Source organism: Girardinichthys multiradiatus, chromosome 9 (genome assembly GCF_021462225.1).
Source record: "Girardinichthys multiradiatus isolate DD_20200921_A chromosome 9, DD_fGirMul_XY1, whole genome shotgun sequence".
In the NCBI taxonomy this organism is placed as follows: Eukaryota; Metazoa; Chordata; class Actinopteri; order Cyprinodontiformes; family Goodeidae; genus Girardinichthys; species Girardinichthys multiradiatus.
The window spans coordinates 31,475,288-31,496,775 of NC_061802.1; the positions used below are offsets into that span (position 1 = coordinate 31,475,288).

At 39.2% G+C, this 21,488-nt stretch overlaps 1 protein-coding gene across 1 annotated transcript in view; it reads left to right on the forward strand.

Annotated features, from left to right (window-relative positions):
- Positions 1-5,439: 5,439 nt before the first annotated feature.
- Positions 5,440-21,488, forward strand: part of atp8b3 (ATPase phospholipid transporting 8B3) — a 42,321-nt gene continuing 26,272 nt past the window's right edge. The window contains exons 1-12 of the mRNA XM_047373803.1: positions 5,440-5,809; positions 6,293-6,358; positions 6,754-6,845; positions 6,950-7,063; positions 7,666-7,764; positions 8,358-8,419; positions 13,475-13,547; positions 13,793-13,863; positions 15,622-15,713; positions 15,806-15,964; positions 19,564-19,652; positions 19,742-19,935. Of these exons, the coding sequence (XP_047229759.1) occupies positions 6,331-6,358; positions 6,754-6,845; positions 6,950-7,063; positions 7,666-7,764; positions 8,358-8,419; positions 13,475-13,547; positions 13,793-13,863; positions 15,622-15,713; positions 15,806-15,964; positions 19,564-19,652; positions 19,742-19,935 (1,073 nt within the window). The 5' untranslated portion in view covers positions 5,440-5,809; positions 6,293-6,330. The remainder of the gene's footprint in view (positions 5,810-6,292; positions 6,359-6,753; positions 6,846-6,949; positions 7,064-7,665; positions 7,765-8,357; positions 8,420-13,474; positions 13,548-13,792; positions 13,864-15,621; positions 15,714-15,805; positions 15,965-19,563; positions 19,653-19,741; positions 19,936-21,488) is intronic.

Here is a 21,488-nt window from a genome sequence, read left to right on the forward strand (position 1 = left end):
AGCTGATCAACCTCCTGTTTGTATGGATCAGACCAATAACAGTGTCGTCATCTGCAAAATTCAGGAATTTCACAGACGGGTCCGCTGAGGTGCAGTCATTTGCATCCAGAAACAACAGGACTGGGGAGAGAACACACCCCTCGGGGGCACCAGTGGTGATGGTTCTTGTGCAGGAGAAGATGTTCCCCAGCCTCTCCTACTGCTGCCAGTCAATCAGGAATATGGTAATCCACTTACAGGTGGAGGCCGGCACTGTGAGCTGTGTGAACTTCTGATGGAGGATGTCTGGGTTGATGGTGTTGAAGACCGAGCTGAAGTCTATGAAAAAGATCAGGGTGTGCATCCCTGGGTGGTCGAGGTAGTGCAGGACAAGGTGTAGTCCCAAACTGACTGCACCATCTGCTAATCTGTTTGCCTGGTAAGCAAGCTGCTGGGGGTCCAACAGAGGTCCTGTGATATCCTTCAGATGCTTCAACATCAGTTGGTTAAAGGATTTCATGACCACAGATGTCAGGGCGTTGAGTTTGTAGCCATTTAACCCTGTGATGGTGCGTTTCTTGGGGACTGAGATGGTTAATACCTGACACCACATATATCTTATATTAGTTCATAGGTTTTTTTGAAATCTCACTTAACAGAAATTTTTTACTGTGGTAGCTCAATGCTTATGTGTCCAATAGAGCAATAATAATAACAAATTAGTTTTAGGGAAGTGTGTTTTACAGGAATTTACAAGAATTAAATCAGAGGGTGTTGTCATTTTATGCATTTTACAGAGAAATCCAGCTTAAAGATTTCTGACCCAGAGTGAATTACAAATGAGTTTTGTTTTGTTTTTACCTTGCAGAGTCATCTCATTATCTTTCCAGACATTTGTTATAAAGGATCTGTTTTTTGTGCGGATAGAGATTTTTGACATGTGGGTCTATTTTTTCAGGATTGTTTTTTTTTGTCATAATACGTTAATTGGGACAAACAGTGCCATGCAAAAGTATTCATTCCTTTATTTTTTTCACACTTCATCACAGTTAAGCCTGTGTGAAAAAAAAATAAAAAACGGTTTTCTATTTTTTTTCCAACTAAAAATCTGAAATGTGTGTCATGCATTTATATTCAGCCGCTTGAGTCAGTACTTTGTAAAATCACATTTCAGTTGCAAGTCTTTAGAGAATGTTTCTGTTTAACTCAGTTTAATTAAGTTTTTTTGTATAAAAGCAATTCAAAACAAACTTCGTCTCAAGGCACTTTACAAACAAACAAATCTAAATTGTTTATACGGAAATATTCAGTCCATTAAGAGACAGATTCGGCATCAATTACATACATTCCAATTCAAACTTAGTTATTAAACAATGAATGAAAGTTTGGTTTATTGTTTTAATTGGTAAGAAGTTTTCCATCTAAGGAAACCCAGCTGATTGCATTGAGTCACTGACTCAGACACTGAACGAGCACATGGCAACACTGGATTGTTGATTGCATGGTGCTGTTAACTTTGCATCTATCTCTCATACTGAGCGTGTACAGGTCCTTCTCAAAATATTAGCATATTGTGATAAAGTTCATTATTTTCCATAATGTTATGATGAAAATTCAACATTCATATATTTTAGATGCATTGCACACTAACTGAAATATTTCAGGTCTTTTATTGTCTTAATACGGATGATTTTGGCATACAGCTCATGAAAACCCAAAATTCCTATCTCACAAAATTAGCATATCATTAAAAGGGTCTCTAAACGAGCTATGAACCTAATCATCTGAATCAACGAGTTAACTCTAAACACCTGCAAAAGATTCCTGAGGCCTTTAAAACTCCCAGCCTGGTTCATCACTCAAACCCCAATCATGGGTAAGACTGCCGACCTGACTGCTGTCCAGAAGGCCACTATTGACACCCTCAAGCAAGAGGGTAAGACACAGAAAGACATTTCTGAACAAATAGGCTGTTCCCAGAGTGCTGTATCAAGGCACCTCAGTGGGAAGTCTGTGGGAAGGAAAAGGTGTGGCAGAAAACGCTGCACAACGAGAAGAGGTGACCGGACCCTGAGGAAGATTGTGGAGAAGGGCCGATTCCAGACCTTGGGGGACTTGCGGAAGCAGTGGACTGAGTCTGGAGTAGAAACATCCAGAGCCACCGTGCACAGGCGTGTGCAGGAAATGGGCTACAGGTGCCGCATTCCCCAGGTCAAGCCACTTTTGAACCAGAAACAGCGGCAGAAGCGCCTGACCTGGGCTACAGAGAAGCAGCACTGGACTGTTGCTCAGTGGTCCAAAGTACTTTTTTCGGATGAAAGCAAATTCTGCATGTCATTCCGAAATCAAGGTGCCAGAGTCTGGAGGAAGACTGGTGAGAAGGAAATGCCAAAATGCCAGAAGTCCAGTGTCAAGTACCCACAGTCAGTGATGGTCTGGGGTGCCGTGTCAGCTGCTGGTGTTGGTCCACTGTGTTTTATCAAGGACAGGGTCAATGCAGCTAGCTATCAGGAGATTTTGGAGCACTTCATGCTTCCATCTGCTGAAAAGCTTTATAGAGATGAAGATTTCATTTTTCAGCACAACCTGGCACCTGCTCACAGTGCCAAAACCACTGGTAAATGGTTTACTGACCATGGTATCACTGTGCTCAATTGGCCTGCCAACTCTCCTGACCTGAACCCCATAGAGAATCTGTGGGATATTGTGAAGAGAACATTGAGAGACTCAAGACCCAACACTCTGGATGAGCTAAAGGCCGCTATCGAAGCATCCTGGGCCTCCATAAGACCTCAGCAGTGCCACAGGCTGATTGCCTCCATGCCACGCTGCATTGAAGCAGTCATTTCTGCAAAAGGATTCCCGACCAAGTATTGAGTGCATAACTGTACATGATTATTTGAAGGTTGACGTTTTTTGTATTAAAAACACTTTTCTTTTATTGGTCGGATGAAATATGCTAATTTTGTGAGATAGGAATTTTGGGTTTTCATGAGCTGTATGCCAAAATCATCCGTATTAAGACAATAAAAGACCTAAAATATTTCAGTTAGCGTGCAATGAATCTAAAATATATGAATGTTAAATTTTCATCATGACATTATGGAAAATAATGAACTTTATCACAATATGCTAATATTTTGAGAAGGACCTGTATGTAATGACTGTGGAAAGGAGAACGGCGTTACTCTACTAGCTTTGCAAATCTACTGATTAAAGTTTTTACCTCTTATTTACAAAAATAGCTCAAACTCAGACTGGATGAAGATCATCTCAGACCAGAAATTGTTTGGTTCAAAATTTAATTGCTGCCACAGTTTCTCAGGTGGATAAAGAGCTACACTTTGACAGGATCATTCCAGCACATGATCAGGTTTTGGTGTAAGACATTCCATGGTAGCTCTACCTGTATGTTTAGGGTCATTGTCCTGTGGGAAGGTGAAGCTCCTTCCAAATCTCAAGTGGTTTAAAGCCTCTAGCGGTTTTTTTTTCCAGAACCTATCCTGTATTTTGCTGTATCTTTCCATAAACTCTGACCAGTTTCCCCCATTGAAAATAGCAACCACACATCATGATGCCGCCATGACCATGTTTTGTTATTGAGATGGTGTGTTTAGGGTGATGTGCCATTTCATATTTCTGTCAGTTGTTTTGCATGTAGGCCAAAAAGTTACTTTTGGTCCTATCTGATCAAAACACCTTTTCCACATGTTTGCTGTACACTGCAAGACTTGTTGAAAACTGTAAGCATGACTTCTTGTAAAAGTTTTAAAAATGCCTTTCCTCCTGTCACTTATCTATAACTGCCAGAATGATTGAGTGCAGACCCACACTTTTCCTGGGAACAGATTCTATGTAAGACTTTCAAAGCTTGGGATATTTTCTTATAACCTAACCCTGCTTTAACCCCCTCCAAAACCTTATCCCTGATCTGTCTGGTCTGTTATCTTGATGCTGTTTGCTCACTTATGATCTCCAACAAACTTCTGAAAAACTTCTGTATTTATACTATAAAATGCACACAGTTGAACTCTGATTACCAGTTAGGTGGTTGCATTTGATTTTATTTAGGGGCATCAGAGTGAAGTGGACTGACTACATACACATTTTCATTACCGAAAATTTTGAAAACAATCTATCCTTTTCATTCTATAGTTTCACAATTATACACTAATTAGCATTGCTTTGTTAAATAAAAAGAAACAACAAAATACATTGACATTTGTGGCTGTAAAGTGACAAAATGTAAAATATTCAAGAGGTTTGAAGGATTTTCCAAGGCAATGCATACATTAGAAATGTGATTCTCTGAGTCCTACCAAGTAACGGCATGGCTATGATACTGTAACCTATATAGACAGCAGGTATTACTTTAAATAGACTTCAATTTACTGCAACCCCTCCTTTCCTCCAAGTTCCATCTGCCCACATTGTTGCCACTGTACAGTTCACACCTTGTCCATCAGTTGTGGGGTTTGGCTGTTGAGTCGGGCGACAGTTAAACTGTGTAGGGGGGGGGAAGTTTGGCCTATCGACTCTCATTTGTTTGCGAAGGCCTGAGAGCACCAGTGCCACACCACTAGCACGTTACCCTAACCACTCTGCTGCAAAACCCAGCTGTAAAAATAGATAGGAAAAGATTGCCCTAGATATGCACGCGCATTCACCTGCAGACACATATAACACGCAAGATGCACACACATTCAGGTGTTGGTGTGTGGCCTTTGTGGGGTGCAACCTCAGTCAGGGAAAAGAAATGAGACAAAGAGATATGAAACCACAAATACTACATTTAACTGACATTTAGTGCGCATAAATTCAGCAAACAGCTTTTTAGTTCGCCGTTGTCATTGTTTACATTTTTACCCTTTTTGACCCCACTTTGATAGTTGAACTGCAGTTTGTGCTTACCTCCACCAGGTGGCATTAGATTCATGAAGAAATCAAAATGTTTACTTTGAGTGTCTAACAGGCATTTCATTTCAGAAAATAAATTGAGCTTTTTAAATAAGAAATATTGCACCTGTGAAACATACTATACCAAACAAAATAGATTAAAATCTTGTGTTTTTCCAGCTGTTTATTCTGTTTTATTGCTTTTATGTGAAAATATATAGTGACAAGGAGTCAATAAGACTTTTCCTATTCAAACCACACTGTGTTTAGTCTAAAAACCCAGGCAATAAACTATAACTAATCCAGGTTAAGATTTCTATGTTCTTTTTATAGTTTGTACTGATTTTGATGAGATGTTAGGACCAGGTTAATGTACAGTTTACTGTAAATATACAACAACAAATGGTAAAATCTGTAAGCAGGAGCAAGGGTTTGCCATATTACAAACTTTCACAGCTTTCACATACCTGTAAACCAATACTTCCAGTGCTTCTACTATACAAAAGCACCATTATCGCAGTGCCAGAAAAACTGTCAGGGACATTTCAGAGATTTAGGTAAGTTAATAGTCACTGATTGTGCTTTAAAAACGTGATTCTTTCAAACATGCAGTTGGTTCCCAGTTAATTTAACATGTCTCCTGTTGCATTAAAAAGTTGCATCAAACTAAACAACACTGTGATATCTGATAGGTTAACAGTCCCCGGGCTCCTCCTCGTTTAGCCCGCCTTTCCTCAGGTGAATGGAAAGTACATTATGTAATCCTGAAGTGTGCACCTAGAAGGACACAACAAAGGTTTGGTGAACATGATGTTGAGAAAAGAAAATGATTTGTATTAAGCAAAAGAAGATTGAGGATTGTTATGACAAGAATTGTGTTAATCTCTCTCACCCTGCAACCGGAGTGGAACAAGGAATTTAGCAAACACTCCAGGTAAATTATCTCATATTATCTGTCTTATAAAACAACAAAGTTACAATAACATCTGTAAACAGATCGTTGTTATGTATAAACCTACTGCAATTTTTCATGTAAATAATTCACACGTTTTGTGCTGATTGATCTGTCTTTAGTTCACAGGTTAGATTTTAATGCCTGACGCTGAGCTGCTTTTTTCTTACATTTCTTTCATGTCCTTTGAGTTGAGATTGAAGGAGAAGGCTTCTGTATTTCTCTGTAGTCTAACATAGAGAGGGCAAACACAGGTAAGTCTTTAGTTTAGCATAGTAACGTTATGTTTTCCAAGTAAGTCAACCAAGGAGCTACAGTCACTGCTGGAAATGGAACTCAGTGGCACCATCCTTCTGTTTAATATGCTATAGTATAGGTAATAATGTTAAACAGATGGAATGAGGTACAAAACCTCAAAAGCATCCCAGATTAGAGGAAATTTAATCAGTTTTCTACTCAATGCAGCATTACCAGAGTGGAGTAAAGGTCTGACTCTGCAGAGCATGATGGCCAAAGAAGATACTGAATCAGGTACGTCTAGTTTGATCTCAAAACTGAGTTGTTTCATGTTTCACACGACCTTTGACTGTTTTCTTTTTCGCTAAATTAAAGTATTGTGCGTTGACAATGAAAAGTCTAGGTTGGTTTATTCAAACCGATTGAATTGTTTACTTGTAGGGGTTCGTATTTCTGCAGCATTTATTTGCATATCAGCCATGCCTTTATGAAAACAAAGGCTCAGTTAAACAGATGAAAGTCTTTATGGAGTCTTTATACTTCTTGTGATTTAAGAGTTCCTTAAAACATATGATTGTGCATGTTATTTTTCAAAAGAATTACATGCATTTATATGATGCTTATGAACATCAGACTTAAAGAGACAGTATAAAAATGTCTCTGAGCTGAAAAGAATATCCATCCAACAGGCTTCACGTGGGAGGTGAAGGCAAACTGCCGTCACCACCACAAACACAAACAGAAGAAATCCTTCCTGTGCTTCACCTGGGGACAATACTCAGTAAGTCTCTGTTTCCACTAGGCCACTGGACACACTGTTCCATGTATTCTGATTCATGTTCTTTGCTGTCTAACCCTGTGTTGTTCTTCTTTTTCTGTTGCCAGGACAATGTGGTGCGCAGCCACAAGTACTCCCCCCTGACTTTCTTGCCCCTGACACTGTTTGAGCAGTTCCAGCGAGCTGCTAATGTCTACTTCCTCCTCATGGTGGTGTTGCAGGTCAGATGAAGCCTCTGCTGTTCTCTATCACTCCATTTTGAATCTAAATGAAACATTCTGTTGTGAGCTGGGCTTCAGACTTGAATGGACGGTAATATTCTTTACATTACATGTGATGGTAATTTACAGTGCCTTGCAAAAGTACTCAAACCCCTTCAAGTTTATATTAAATATTATAATAGTACAATCACAAAATTCATAGTATTTTATTAGAGGTTTTTGTGAAAGATCACCACATAATAAATTATAATTGTTTCAAAACGTTTTGTGATAAAAAGTCCACTCATCTTTTTGTTTTAGTCAACTCTGGGTGGTTTCCCTGTCCCTGTTGCAGAAAAGCATTTAAACAGCTTGAAACTGCCACTATTCACTTTCCATCATACATAGTCCTTTCCATGCAAGTTAAAAAAGTTCTGTTTTAGTTTTGCTGTCTTTCACGTTTGTTGTTTTCCCTGCATGGCTGTTTTCAAACATTACACAGCTCTTTGGTTTTTTTTAATTTATAAACCACGTATAATTTCCCTTACATTGCAATAATTATAACAGAATTATATGTGTGGATTTCTTCTTTATGACTGCTCATGCTCTACTGTTGTTCCCAGTGTGTCCCTCTCATCTCCTCCATACCTTGGTACATCACCATCATTCCACTCTTTATTGTTCTCTCTGTGAGAGGACTCAAAGATCTAGCCAGTGACATGGTGAGATGAACAATCGACCCTCAATCCTTAGTTGAATGTTTCTGGTCCAAAAATAATGCTAGTGATTGACAAAGAACACTGCACTGTATTCTCGATCAGCCTCATGCATCTATTCTCTTGATACTCAAGCTTGCGTGTCCTCCTTTTTCTCTCCTTCAGTGTCCTCATTGACTCCTTGTCCTCTCCTCATTGACAAAAGCAGTCATCCTTGTGACATTAATTTTCTTTCCTTTCATTAAGGCTTTTTCTTTTAAATGCAGGCGAGATGTTTTGCATGGAGAATTCTCTGGTTAAGTGCATCACTGAGTTACGGTCGTTAACAGCTCTGGGTGAAACGCTTGCTTGACCCCTCTTTATTGACTAATCATTTAGTGGAGGGTGTAAATCTCCCAGCTGGTGTCACTGTAGAGCCTTGAAATGGCATTTCTCCTTTCTCCTTTCTCCTGTTCAGCCTTTCATGGCCGCCCTCATTCCCTCTCACTTGCTCCTAGTCCATCACTCTGAACTCATATCATTGTCACCAGTCTCAGACTTCTAAATGCTCTTTTTCACTCTTCCCACCTGTCTGTGTGTGTCTCTCCACCATGGTGCAGGCAAGACGACGCTGTGATTCAGAGATTAACTCCAGACCCTGTGACATACTCATCTCCCAGAGGTGAGAACAAAGGCAGTGGGTTATTCTCGCAGGAGTCAGTGCAGCATCGCTTTGAACAGCCCGCTAATGAATCTCTAATGAAGCATAAATTAGTAAATTCCTAAATTGTTCCTTCATGAATCAGAGCAGGCAGGTCAAAACACAAAGTCATTTCCAAGAAACTCAGAGGACTACGACAAAGATGTTCTCTTACAGTTCTAGTGAAAAGGTTGCATAAAAAAACGTAATTTGCAAAAAGTCATATTTTGGGATCTTTAAAGATCCATTTGAACTGTTGGTTTTTGAGGAGCAAATGATCATGATCAATGGTGGTGACCAAGACAGAAGCCATGTGGCTCAACTGAAATCTGCAGCTGTCCACATGTACAAGCCAAATGGCTTCAGACAGTTATGGTCAGACGACACAAAAATTGAAATATTAAAGTCAAGGTGAGACTTTCAAACCTAAGAATACTGTAGCAACTGTGAAGCATGGTGGTTCCAGTATCATTTTGTGGTGCCTTTTTGCTACCAGAGGTAGTGATGCATTGCTCAACCTGGCTGGACTAATCTCCAGAATCTTCAACTTCGCTTACTGACTAAACAACTAGATGGTTGAAACTTGGACACAATTGTTTTTTTAAACTGGACAATCGTCCAAAACACAAAAGTCATTTTGGAAAGGATAAAGGATAAAGAAGGCTTACATTAGGCTTTTCGAATAGAACTGACCTCAGACCTATTGAAAACGTGTGGAATATGTTTAATAATTGGGTCAGGAAACCAACCAATGTCAAGGTCTGAGGTTGTTTTGGACCAAGATGCAAACAGTCGCTTGGGCTCAGCATGTTGAAAACAGATCTCTTTAATTCAGGCTCAATGGCAAGCACTTGCAAAGTCGTAGGAGATTCACAAGCGGGATATCTCAGGCAGCATAATCAAAAGGAAAGATGTGACAACATGACGAGCATGAAATGAGGAACCAGTGAAGAATAATTAGAGGACCCGGGTATAAAAGCAGGGAGAGAAGGAGATTGGACCAATGAGGGAGAAGCTAGGTTAATCTGAAGAGAAGTGGAAGCAGGTGCGGGAACTGGCTGTGGAGACTGAGGGAATGAATGGTTACTATGGTGACAAGAACTAGGAAACACAGGGACACGAGGGAACTAAACTATAAGAAAACCAAAGGGAAACTAGAATTAAAGGATAACGTTGTGTGATAAGGAAGAGCAGGGAAGCGAAGACCTAGAATTACTATAAAGTAAAACGTAAACAATAAGTGGAACTAAGCCTCGTGAGGAAACAAATAACTATAAACAATAACCTGTTGGAAGGAACTTAAACAGTAGAGACTAATACAGAGAACTATACTAGAAATAAGGCTGGGGAGAACTACTAATATAAAAGGGAAATGAATGCTGAGTAAATAATAACTGTAGGGGATCTACTAGGGGAACCGCAAAGAGGAAAGGCAGAACAAGGTAAACAGAAGGAATCAATAAACACAGCTATTAAACCAATAGAAACATTAAACATAAACTAAACATAAATAGTAACTCTAGAGAGAACTAAATCTAAGGACATGTAAACAAGCACAAGAATCTAAGAAAATATAAACTAAACCAAGTAAACTACTAATCAAAGGAACAGGGAAAATCTTTAACGGCAAAGTAAACAAAAACAAAGAACAAAATAGCAGATCCTGACAATCAATTTAAATGATCTCTAAATTTTGACAAAAAAGAGTGGATAAATATCCAGGCAGAAATATATCAGATGCTTAGCTACAAAAAGTGTTTGATCGAGTTGTAGTTTGCTAAGCCACATTTAATCTTATTTTAGTGGCGGTATATTTTAATACACTGCTTAAAAATATGTAACAAACACTCTTTAATCAGTATAATATCAAGTCAGTTAAACTTTAAATTATTAACAAGTGCAGTAAAGGAGCAAAAATGAGAACCCCAAAAACAGGAATGGTTTTGCAGGTGGAGGCCAAATACATTTTTTCCCTCCTTGTTTTTGTTTTTACTGCTTTTCAGTAGTTTTGCATTTGACCGGGGTCAGTGTCCCTACTAGTAGCAAGAGGTGATACCTGGACCCTACAGAGTTTGCACAGGGAGTCCAACAAGCAGGACCGGGATCTGCTCCTTTGTGCAAGGAGAATTAGGATGAGTACTATCCGAGCCCTAGAAAGTGACCTCCAGCGGGTCACTGTCTTGAATGTCTCTGACCAAACCACTGCCTGAATTCAACTGCCATATGCTAGAAAACACTGGAATTGGCAGGTTTGCCACGGGCGCCCTGTTGTTCTCTCAGATGAGAGCAGGTTCACTCTGAGCTCATGTGACCGATGTAAAAGGGTCTGGAGAAGCTGTGGTGAACGTTATGGTGCCTGCAACATTGTTCAGAATGATCGGTTTGGTAGTGTGTCAGTGTTGCTCTGGGAGGCAAATCCATGAAGGGACGCCCAGACCTGTACAGGACACACAATGGCACCCTAAATGCCATTAGGTATTGGGATGAAATCCTTAGACCAATTGTTAGATCCATTGCTGGTGTAGTGGGTCCTGGGTTCCTCCTGGTGCATGATAATGCCTCATGTGGCAAGTGTATGCAGGCAGATCCTGGAGGATGAAGGAATTGGCCTCCACATTCCTCACCTGAATTCAATAAAACATCTCTGAGACATCATGTTTAGGTCCATCAAACACTACAGGTCCTTCTCAAAATATTAGCATATTGTGATAAAGTTAATTATTTTCCATAATGTCATGATGAAAATTTAACATTCATATATTTTAGATTCATTGCACACTAACTGAAATATTTCAGGTCTTTTATTGTCTTAATACGGATGATTTTGGCATACAGCTCATGAAAACCCAAAATTCCTATCTCACAAAATTAGCATATCATTACAAGGGTCTCTAAACGAGCTATGAACCTAATCATCTGAATCAACGAGTTAACTCTAAACACCTGCAAAAGATTCCTGAGGCCTTTAAAACTCCCAGCCTGGTTCATCACTCAAAACCCCAATCATGGGTAAGACTGCCAACCTGACTGCTGTCCAGAAGGCCACTATTGACACCCTCAAGCAAGAGGGTAAGACACAGAAAGACATTTCTGAACGAATAGGCTGTTCCCAGAGTGCTGTATCAAGACACAAATCAAGGTGCCAGAGTCTGGAGGAAGACTGGGGAGAAGGAAATGCCAAAATGCCAGAAGTCCAGTGTCAAGTACCCACAGTCAGTGATGGTCTGGGGTGCCGTGTCAGCTGCTGGTGTTGGTCCACTGTGTTTTATCAAGGGCAGGTTCAATGCAGCTAGCTATCAGGAGATTTTGGAGCACCTCGTGCTTCCATCTGCTGAAAAGCTTTATGGAGATGAAGATTTCATTTTTCAGCAAGACCTGGCACATGCTCACAGTGCCAAAACCACTGGTAAATGGTTTACTGACCATGGTATCACTGTGCTCAATTGGCCTGCCAACTCTCCTGACCTGAACCCCATAGAGAATCTGTGGGATATTGTGAAGAGAACGTTGAGAGACTCAAGACCCAACACTCTGGATGAGCTAAAGGCCGCTATTGAAGCATCCTGGGCCTCCATAAGACCTCAGCAGTGCCACAGGCTGATTGCCTCCATGCCACGCCGCATTGAAGCAGTCATTTCTGCCAAAGGATTCCCGACCAAGTATTGAGTGCATAACTGTACATGATTATTTGAAGGTTGACGTTTTTTGTATTAAAAACACTTTTCTTTTATTGGTCGGATGAAATATGCTAATTTTGTGAGATAGGAATTTTGTGTTTTCATGAGCTGTATGCCAAAATCATCCGTATTAAGACAATAAAAGACCTGAAATATTTCAGTTAGTGTGCAATGAATCTAAAATATATGAATGTTAAATTTTCATCATGACATTATGGAAAATAATTAACTTTATCACAATATGCTAATATTTTCAGAAGGACCTGTACCAGGTTGAACCTTAGAGAATCCAGGAGTGCAGAGATGCCTTGGTCAGGATCTGGGAGGAGATACCCAGGACACCTTCTGTCATCTCATAAGGAGCATGTCCCGATGTTGTGAGACATAAATACAAGCATGCCGGGTCCATAGAAACTACCGACGACCATTTTGAGTTGCTGCAATGACATTTCAACAAATTAGACTAGACTGCCGCATCAGTTTTTCAGTAAAAAAATTCTCATTGACTTTGGATTCAACTCCCTGTGGGTTGATCATTTACATTTTCATCAAATGATGTGGCACCCTATTGTAACAAATAACACATTACCTGTTCCATGTCAGTATGAATATCCAGCATGATTTGTTTTCCAATAGAGATCTGATGTGTTTTCAAAGTGGCCCTTTATTATTTTTGAGCAGTAAGCCTATTTGTATTTACGAGCATGTGTAGATTAATTAAAATTCATAATAAATCTAAACTTGAACAACCAATTCTTGTTTTTAAATCCATTGAAGTAATTTATAGCATAACCTGAAAAAAGAACCTTTTAAATGGAACGTTCAAGGCCCAAAATTTACAGACTGTAACTTTTCTGTCCATATTGAGTGTATATAAAGTATTCATCAGAACTGTATCTTTGTCTTTTTACTTTAGATTGTGTCTCTCAGATTTCAAGTGTTCTTTGAGGGAATTTACATAGTGAGACAAATGTGTATGACCATATTTGCTCTAAAAATTTGGATAAATGAAAAATAAAACAGTCAATAAAACGGGAACAAAATATAACTTTATTTTATCTCACTAAACATTTACATCATGTAAGGATGTATTATGTGCATAATTGATATAAAAAAAAAATCTTTCCCACTAGAAACGATCAACTTATTGCTTTTAAAATTTAAAGCAGAAGCTTTATGGTGAACTATAATAACTTATTGAACTTCAATTTGGCTTAATTGTTTCATCCATCTTTCCATATCTCTTTAATGCTAGTAGGGTTGGGGGGTGGTTACTTATGTCTGTAACTTTGGATGAATTTATAAGCAAAATACAATTATAAATTATATACATATTATAAATTTAAAATTTTTCTTTCAGTTTCATCACAGCGCAGTGGAAAGACCTGTGTGTTGGAGATATAGTGCGGATCAGCAGAGACCAAGTCATCCCTGTGAGCCTGTGAATTACTGAAAAATTAACTGAAATTTGATTTTAATTTTGTTTTTAATTTTTTTAAAAGCATTTGATTTGCTGGTGGTGCAATCAGAATGTAAAATAAATGCATTCATGTGTGGTGAGTTTGTGCAGCTGTGTTTTAAGTTATGAGTTGAGTCTGTGTAAATCAGTTGTGTTTTCTGCACCCAAACACTTCTATTTGCTTTTTAAAAATATGAATATTTTCTTCATTCTTCCCAGGCTGATCTTCTTCTGCTTTCCAGTTCAGAGCCTCATAGCTTGTGTTATGTGGAGACGGCTGATATCGATGGGTAATAAAATGTAGAAAACCAATAAATTTGTTTGCTAAAGATGCTGAGTAACTCTGAGACATTTTCTGACTTGATCTGACTATAACAGAAATGTTTGCAAGGGAAACAAACAAAACAATGATTGATACACAGCGCTCTCAACGTTTGGTCTTCCTGCTAAGGACATTTAGTTCATGGAGAAGTATAATCTCACTAATGATGGGAAGTTATACTTGCATAATACGAACTTTGCAATGGTAGGAAAGACGCATCTTTTTTCCAGGTGTGCTGCCGAAACAAACGTTTGTACCTGCTGGAGTGACAAAGATTTTGACAAGGTTCAAATGGTCTTTGGAGAAAAACAGGCCCACAGCATCACAGATTATCCACTATACTTATCAGTGGGCTCCGTTCAACATATTCATCCTGGTGCCTGGAGTGTTTGTTACTGAAAAACTCTTAGTCTTAGTCTCACCTGACCAAAGTAAACCAATCAATTTAAAGAGCATGCATAGAGAGGCTTTGGGCCTCAACCAGACTGTCCCCTGGTTTGAGTCCCAGCCACAGTGACCTTTGCTGCATGTCTTTCCCCTCTCTTCATCCCATTTCCTGTCTGTCTATTTTCAAGAAATGACCAAATAAAAGCTACTAAGACTGCAACAACAAAATCTAAAGAAAAAGGTTCTTTCACAAGCCTTACATTTATGTTTTTGAATTTATTATAAAATGTTAGGTTTTTTTTCTGTCTTGCTATGCGTATGTTCTCTCTGGGTACAGCGGCTTCCTGAAGTCCAAAAAGATTACTGTTAGGTTAATTGGTCTCTCTAAATTGCCCTTAGGTATGTGTGTGTGTGTGTGTGTGTGTGTGTGTGTGTGTGTGTGTGTGCAAGGTTGTTTGTCCTGTGTGTCTCTGTGTTAGACTGGTAACATGTTCATGGTGGGTGTACCCCACCTCTCCACCTCTCGCACAGTGACCCCGCTGGACAAAGGCACCAGCCTCCCGCAACCCCTACATGGACAAGTTGGTAGACAATGGATGGATGCCTCTCAAAGGGAGAGCTGTGGAAATTAATTTACTGTGCTTATTGTCCTTCTCATTATCCCTTTTGGCATAAAGAACATGGACCCTTGTCCAGCCTTGTTTGTGACAGTGACATTATGAACAAATAAATCATTGCTCTGACTGTAGATGTGGGTGAGTAGCTATTTCCTTGTAACTTTTTTCTGACTTTGAGGATCAGCAGCTATTTCCCTTACTTGAATGGTATGTTCTCTTGTCTTTCCTGTTTTGAAGCATGTCTAAGAGATGCACCTCTGAGTCTTATTTATACCCCATGAAATTGGAAGTCCTGGATTTCTGAAGACTCTATGATCAATTATAATAATGAACAAATGATACTTTGGTTGAATTTTACTTAGCAAGAATTGTTTGGTTGCCAAAAATTGTTGCACAGATGAAACTGTAAAAAGACAAAAAATATTTTTCCTTTATATCGGATTTTATCCCCTTTAAATAAATGTATTTAAATTTAAGGTTGGGTTTTCTGAAAGTTTCAGTCTACCACTATGCCATTACTATGAGAAATGAATTTCTTTGAATACTTTTCACACATCTTTACCAGGGATGTCAATTAATGTGGAGGGTGCTGTGTTAGCAACACACCTTTTGTTACCACTGGGAATCTTTAAATTGGAAATATTTTAAAGCAAAATCCTGAATATTGCTTGCTTAAAGTTATATGACTTAATTTTTAAAGAACTACTTTTTTCTTCTTTAAGTGAGACCAACCTTAAGTACCATCAGGCACTGAGTGCAACGCACAATGAGCTGACCTCTCACCCCTCAGAGGAGGCCCTTGGAGCATTTAATGGTGAATAAATGCTTTCTCTTTTGACTGCATGTTCACGTTGTTCTTGTTTGAAAGAAGAGTGAAATTTAATCAGTGAACATGTAATTCTATAGGTGTTGTGCTCTGTGAGGAACCCAACAATCGCCTGTACACTTTCAGAGGTCAACTACATTGGCAAGGAGAGTGCTTCTCCCTGGAAAACGAACACATCCTCCTGAGGGGAACAGTCCTACGCAACACAGACTTTGCCTACGGCCTGACTATATACACTGGTAGAAACCATGTATTAAGTTTAAAGGAATACACACAGTACTGGTAAAACTGTGCATTTACTCACCTTGGAATGAACATCATATCAAATAGACCTTTTCTTTTTTTTATGGTGAAATGATGATAGCACAAACAACAAGGTTTTTAAAAGCAGAACGAGCTGCACAAGTTAGATTTTTTTGCAGATTTTGTCTAATCTACAGATTGGAAGAATTATACCTACAGGCTCAAACATATGGATGCATCACCAATTGTATTTGGTTATAATCCCAAATATCCTGGTCATTCTAAAATGTAGGACAAGTTATTTTTTTATATAGTACCATTTATAGACAAGGCAATCCAAAGTGCTTTACAGGACATCAAATAAAAGACTGAAAGAAAGCATAAGCATAAAAGCATGGTGTACAAAGAAACATGTTAAAATAGAGATAATAAAGGCATAAAGGGAAGCTAATGCAGTGATTTAAGAACTGGTGTGAAATGATCCATTTTCATGGTGTTGGTCAGGACTCTGGCAGCCGCATATTTTTGGATGAGCTGCAGCTGCCTGTTTGAAATTTTAGAGACCCTTAACTACACTGTTACAGGAATCTAGCAAATCGGTTTGTCTGTGTCCCCTTTAGACAGGAAATCTTTTATTATGGTAATGTTTTAAAAATGAGAGTAAGCTCATTTTGCAACAGATTTTATGTGGTTGTTAAAATTTAGGCCTAAGTCCAAAAATCCACCAAGGTTCCTCGCATGTTGTGTGATTTTTAGCCTCACTCAGTTAAGTGCCGATCTCAATCTTTGCATTTTTCAGACCAAAAATAATGGTTTCTGTCTTATCTGCATCATGCTGGAGGAAATTCCGACCCATCCATTAATTTTTATTGGTCAACCTGCTTGATCCATTCTGAAACCAGATGTGACGTGCCTTTGGAAACATGGACCTGCTGAAACAATTTTTCCATCTAGTTGTTGACCCACAAAATGCATGCATCATTGCCATTGGAGGCTAATCAGACCCTCAAAATACAGGTCCTTCTCAAAATATTAGCATATTGTGATAAAGTTCAGTTATTTTCCATAATGTCATGATGAAAATTTAACATTAATATATTTTAGATTCATTGCACACGAACTGAAATATTTCAGGTCTTTTATTGTCTTAATACGGATGATTTTGGCATACAGCTCATGAAAACCCAAAATTCCTATCTCACAAAATTAGCATATCATTACAAGGGTCTCTAAACGAGCTATGAACCTAATCATCTGAATCAACGAGTTAACTCTAAACACCTGCAAAAGATTCCTGAGGCCTTTAAAACTCCCAGCCTGGTTCATCACTCAAAACCCCAATCATGGGTAAGACTGCCGACCTGACTGCTGTCCAGAAGGCCACTATTGACACCCTCAAGCAAGAGGGTAAGACACAGAAATAAATTTCTGAACGAATAGGCTGTTCCCAGAGTGCTGTATCAAGGCACCTCAGTGGGAAGTCTGTGGGAAGGAAAAAATGGGGCAGAAAACGCTGCACAACGAGAAGAGGTGACCGGACCCTGAGGAAGATTGTGGAGAAGGGCCGATTCCAGACCTTGGGGGACCTGGGCTACAGAGAAGCAGCACTGTTGCTCAGTGGTCCAAAGTACTTTTTTCGGATGAAAGCAAATTCTGCATGTCATTCGGAAATCAAGGTGCCAGAGTCTGAAGGAAGACTGGGGAGAAGGAAATGCCAAAATGCCAGAAGTCCAGTGTCAAGTACCCACAGTCAGTAATGGTCTGGGGTGCCGTGTCAGCTGCTGGTGTTGGTCCACTGTGTTTTATCAAGGGCAGGGTCAATGCAGCTAGCTATCAGGAGATTTTGGAGCACTTCATGCTTCCATCTGCTGAAAAGCTTTATGGAGATGAAGATTTCATTTTTCAGCACGACCTGGCACCTGCTCACAGTGCCAAAACCACTGGTAAATGGTTTACTGACCATGGTATCACTGTGCTTAATTGGCCTGCCAACTCTCCTGACCTGAACCCCATAGAGAATCTGTGGGATATTGTGAAGAGAACGTTGAGAGACTCAAGACCCAACACTCTGGATGAGTTAAAGGCCGCTATCGAAGCATCCTGGGCCTCCATAAGACCTCAGCAGTGCCACAGGCTGATTGCCTCCATGCCACGCCGCATTGAAGCAGTCATTTCTGCCAAAGGATTCCCGACCAAGTATTGAGTGCATAACTATACATGATTATTTGAAGGTTGATGTTTTTTGTATTAAAAACACTTTTATTTTATTGGTCGAATGAAATATGCTAATTTTGTGAGATAGGAATTTTGGGTTTTCATGAGATGTATGCCACAATCATCCGTATTAAGACAATAAGAGACCTGAAATATTTCAGTTAGTGTGCAATGAATCTAAAATATATGAATGTTAAATTTTCATCATGACATTATGGAAAATAATGAACTTTATCACAATATGCTAATATTTTGAGAAGGACCTGTAGTGCTACCACCACCTGGCTTGACAGTTTGTGAACAGTCCTCAGGTTTTAGATCATCTCCTTGACTCATTTAAACTTACTTCTTGTTAATGTGGCCAAACAGATCAATCTCTGGTTCATCTAACCACAGACATTCCTTCAGAGGGCATTTGGGTCGTTCATATGTGCAGCTGCAATTTTCAGTCGACCTTGAAGGTGTCAGATTTGGAACAGAAGCTTTGATTTTGGTCGGCATCCTCTCAGTTCATTGAGAATACTATATTCACTGTGAACAGTGGCCTTGGTGTTTTAGCATCTTTCAGTTTATGATAAACTTTAGAAGTGGTGGTTAGTTTGTTAACATCCTTACCAGTCTTATTTTATCAGAAGGCAATAGTTTGGGTCATATGGTCGAAACTTGGTTGGTACAGAATAATGGTCATGAACACACAATGAAACTGGTGCGGACTGGTGTGGTCAGAAAAATAACCAGATTTATGGCAAGGAAAGAAAATTGTTAATGAAATAGACTTCAGCTACCGTCAAACTGACCAGTTTCTTTCAGACTACCTTGTGCTGTGTTTTTTATGCTTAGTTCATATTACTAGGCCAGGCAGAGGTGCCATGTGACCCCACCAGTTGCTGTTAAAGGGATCATTCAATCAAACCTTTTTAAGAGATGGGCATCATGCCAATCATCAAAAACTGCCTATCGGTGTGCCTGATCATAACTCTGACCAGCCTCTGAACCACTGGACATAATCTACGTACCTAAACTTTACCCGGACCAAAGCTCACATAGTTACAACTAGTTTTCTGGCCTTGAACGATTGTATCGTTTTTTTTTCAAATTAAGTTAAATGTCTTTAAACAGTTCAGTTGAGTCTTAGAGAATATCTCTGGAAAACATAATGTTATATTTTATTGATCCATGCTAGGAAAATTCTCTCTAGCCCTGACATTTCTTGCATTGGGGTCACATGTCCCCTGAGGGTTAAAGAGATTTAGCATTTTGGTCAAGGGTACATCAGCATGGGCTTGCTGACACAAGGCCTTGAACTCTATCCCTGCGGCTGCAGAATGGTGTTCCAAATCGGCGTGCAGATGACTGCTGTTTTTTTTTGTTTTCATGCCAGGTGCACAGACGAAGGTTATGAGAAACTGTGGGAAACTGAGAGTAAAAAGGACGCAACTGGAGGAAGTTTTCAACAAAGTGGTAATCGGGGTGAGTCCTCAAAGAACAGGAGGATGACAAGCAAGTGGCACCTTGTGGAGTTCTCATAAATATTGTTTGCCTTTATTCTGGTTTATCAGATTGTCCTATCGGTTCTGCTGGCTGCTCTGCTTCTTGCCATTGGTGGTGGCGTATTTTCATATCAGGTCATGAACCAAAGAGGGTTCTTGTCCGTTCTGGTTGTTGACAGCAACCCAGTCTACAGTGGATTCCTCGTCTACTGGAGCTACATCATCCTTCTCAGCCCAGCCATGCCCATTGCACTCTACATCACGTTAGTACCATTTGCATTACTGCAATACTAAGTGGGTAGCCAGTTTTGTTTGTACATATAGCATCAATACGTAGAGAAAAATAAAATGTCATTAATGCTTACGAACAAAGCACAGGGTTCCATAAATGGGGGCGCATTATGATTATGTCAAAAAAACAGTCCAACAACAAATGTCTCAATGTTTCAGGAGGCAGAAGTCTAACCTAAAAACATCAATGGAGTGTTAATCCATTTCAAATGCCATTATTTAAAATGTAGTGATGTCCATCAAAATAAACATGCATCTACAGTTTATTACAGCAGTTTCATAGTCAAAAACATTGTATTTGGACATGGTTTAACCATTTTAGGATCGTTGTTTGCAGGATAAAAGATTTGTTCAGCTCCGGATACAGATATTGTCATGATGAAGGGCTCTTTAACAGTCTTGGTCAGTGTGATATATCTGCAGTATGTAAACTTTGAGCTTTTCTAATGCTCTACCTTCCACAATAAAAAGCAAAACTACCTCCTCAATAACTTTAATGTGCTAAAAGTTAAATGGCATCTCTCATTGTTGATTGCATGTTTAACACAATTCAGATTTTTTATTTGTGATTCGGTTGAATATTTTATAATCAAACTAATGCGTATTTCATGGACAATAAAGATCCTTAATTTATAAATTTGTCGTTGCACCTTTAGCCACATTATTTGTCAGGAATATCTCTTTTCCCATCAGGCAAAATATAGTTTGGCCCAACTGCAGAAGCTGTCTCAGTTAACATCTCCACACAGACTTTTTTTTAGATGCTTTACATACGTAAAACATCTAGAACATGTTTTTCCCCAGACCTTTTGTAGTGCTCATAGATCATTATTCTGATGGAGGACCCATGGCATTTACCTAAAGCTGAGCTATATAACATTTAGTACTATGTTATACTCCAGAAAGCCTTTGTAGTCTTGAGATGTCATAGACTTCATGTTCCCAGTGCCAGATGCATAAAACAAGCCTCCAAACAAAGCCAAGCCTCTTCGATGTTTCACAGCAGATACTGGTTTCTTTTCCTTGACAGCTTCTCTTTTATTTCTGAAAGGTATGGTTTCTTTGGCTCTTTTTCTAACACCTGCATGACATTTGCTTACCTATTCTGGGGTACAAACAACAATAAAATCTACCCAGCAGTATGTTTGTTCACTATAAGCAGACCAGTTGGCTGATGAAAAGCTTGAAGGCAGCTGAGACACTAATTAGGTATAGTGACTATGATGCACAGATTGATAATGTAGCAGTACCAAAAAATCAAATAGTTTTTTTTAAGGATTTTATTTGCCTTTTCTATCAGATACTGAAACACTTTTCTGGAGAATTTAAGCATTGTTTCACCAACAAATATGTTCATGTTCTTGCATGCTTTTGTCTATGTTTTTATGATGTTTTTAGTGCTAGTGGCCTTTGTTTATTGTAGCTTGGCAGGAAGAAGGGCAGAGAGGCAGCTGCCTCTTTATACAGTAGGTGCCTCTTTATACAGTAGGTGCCTCTTTATACAGTGCACCTACTCTACCACTGA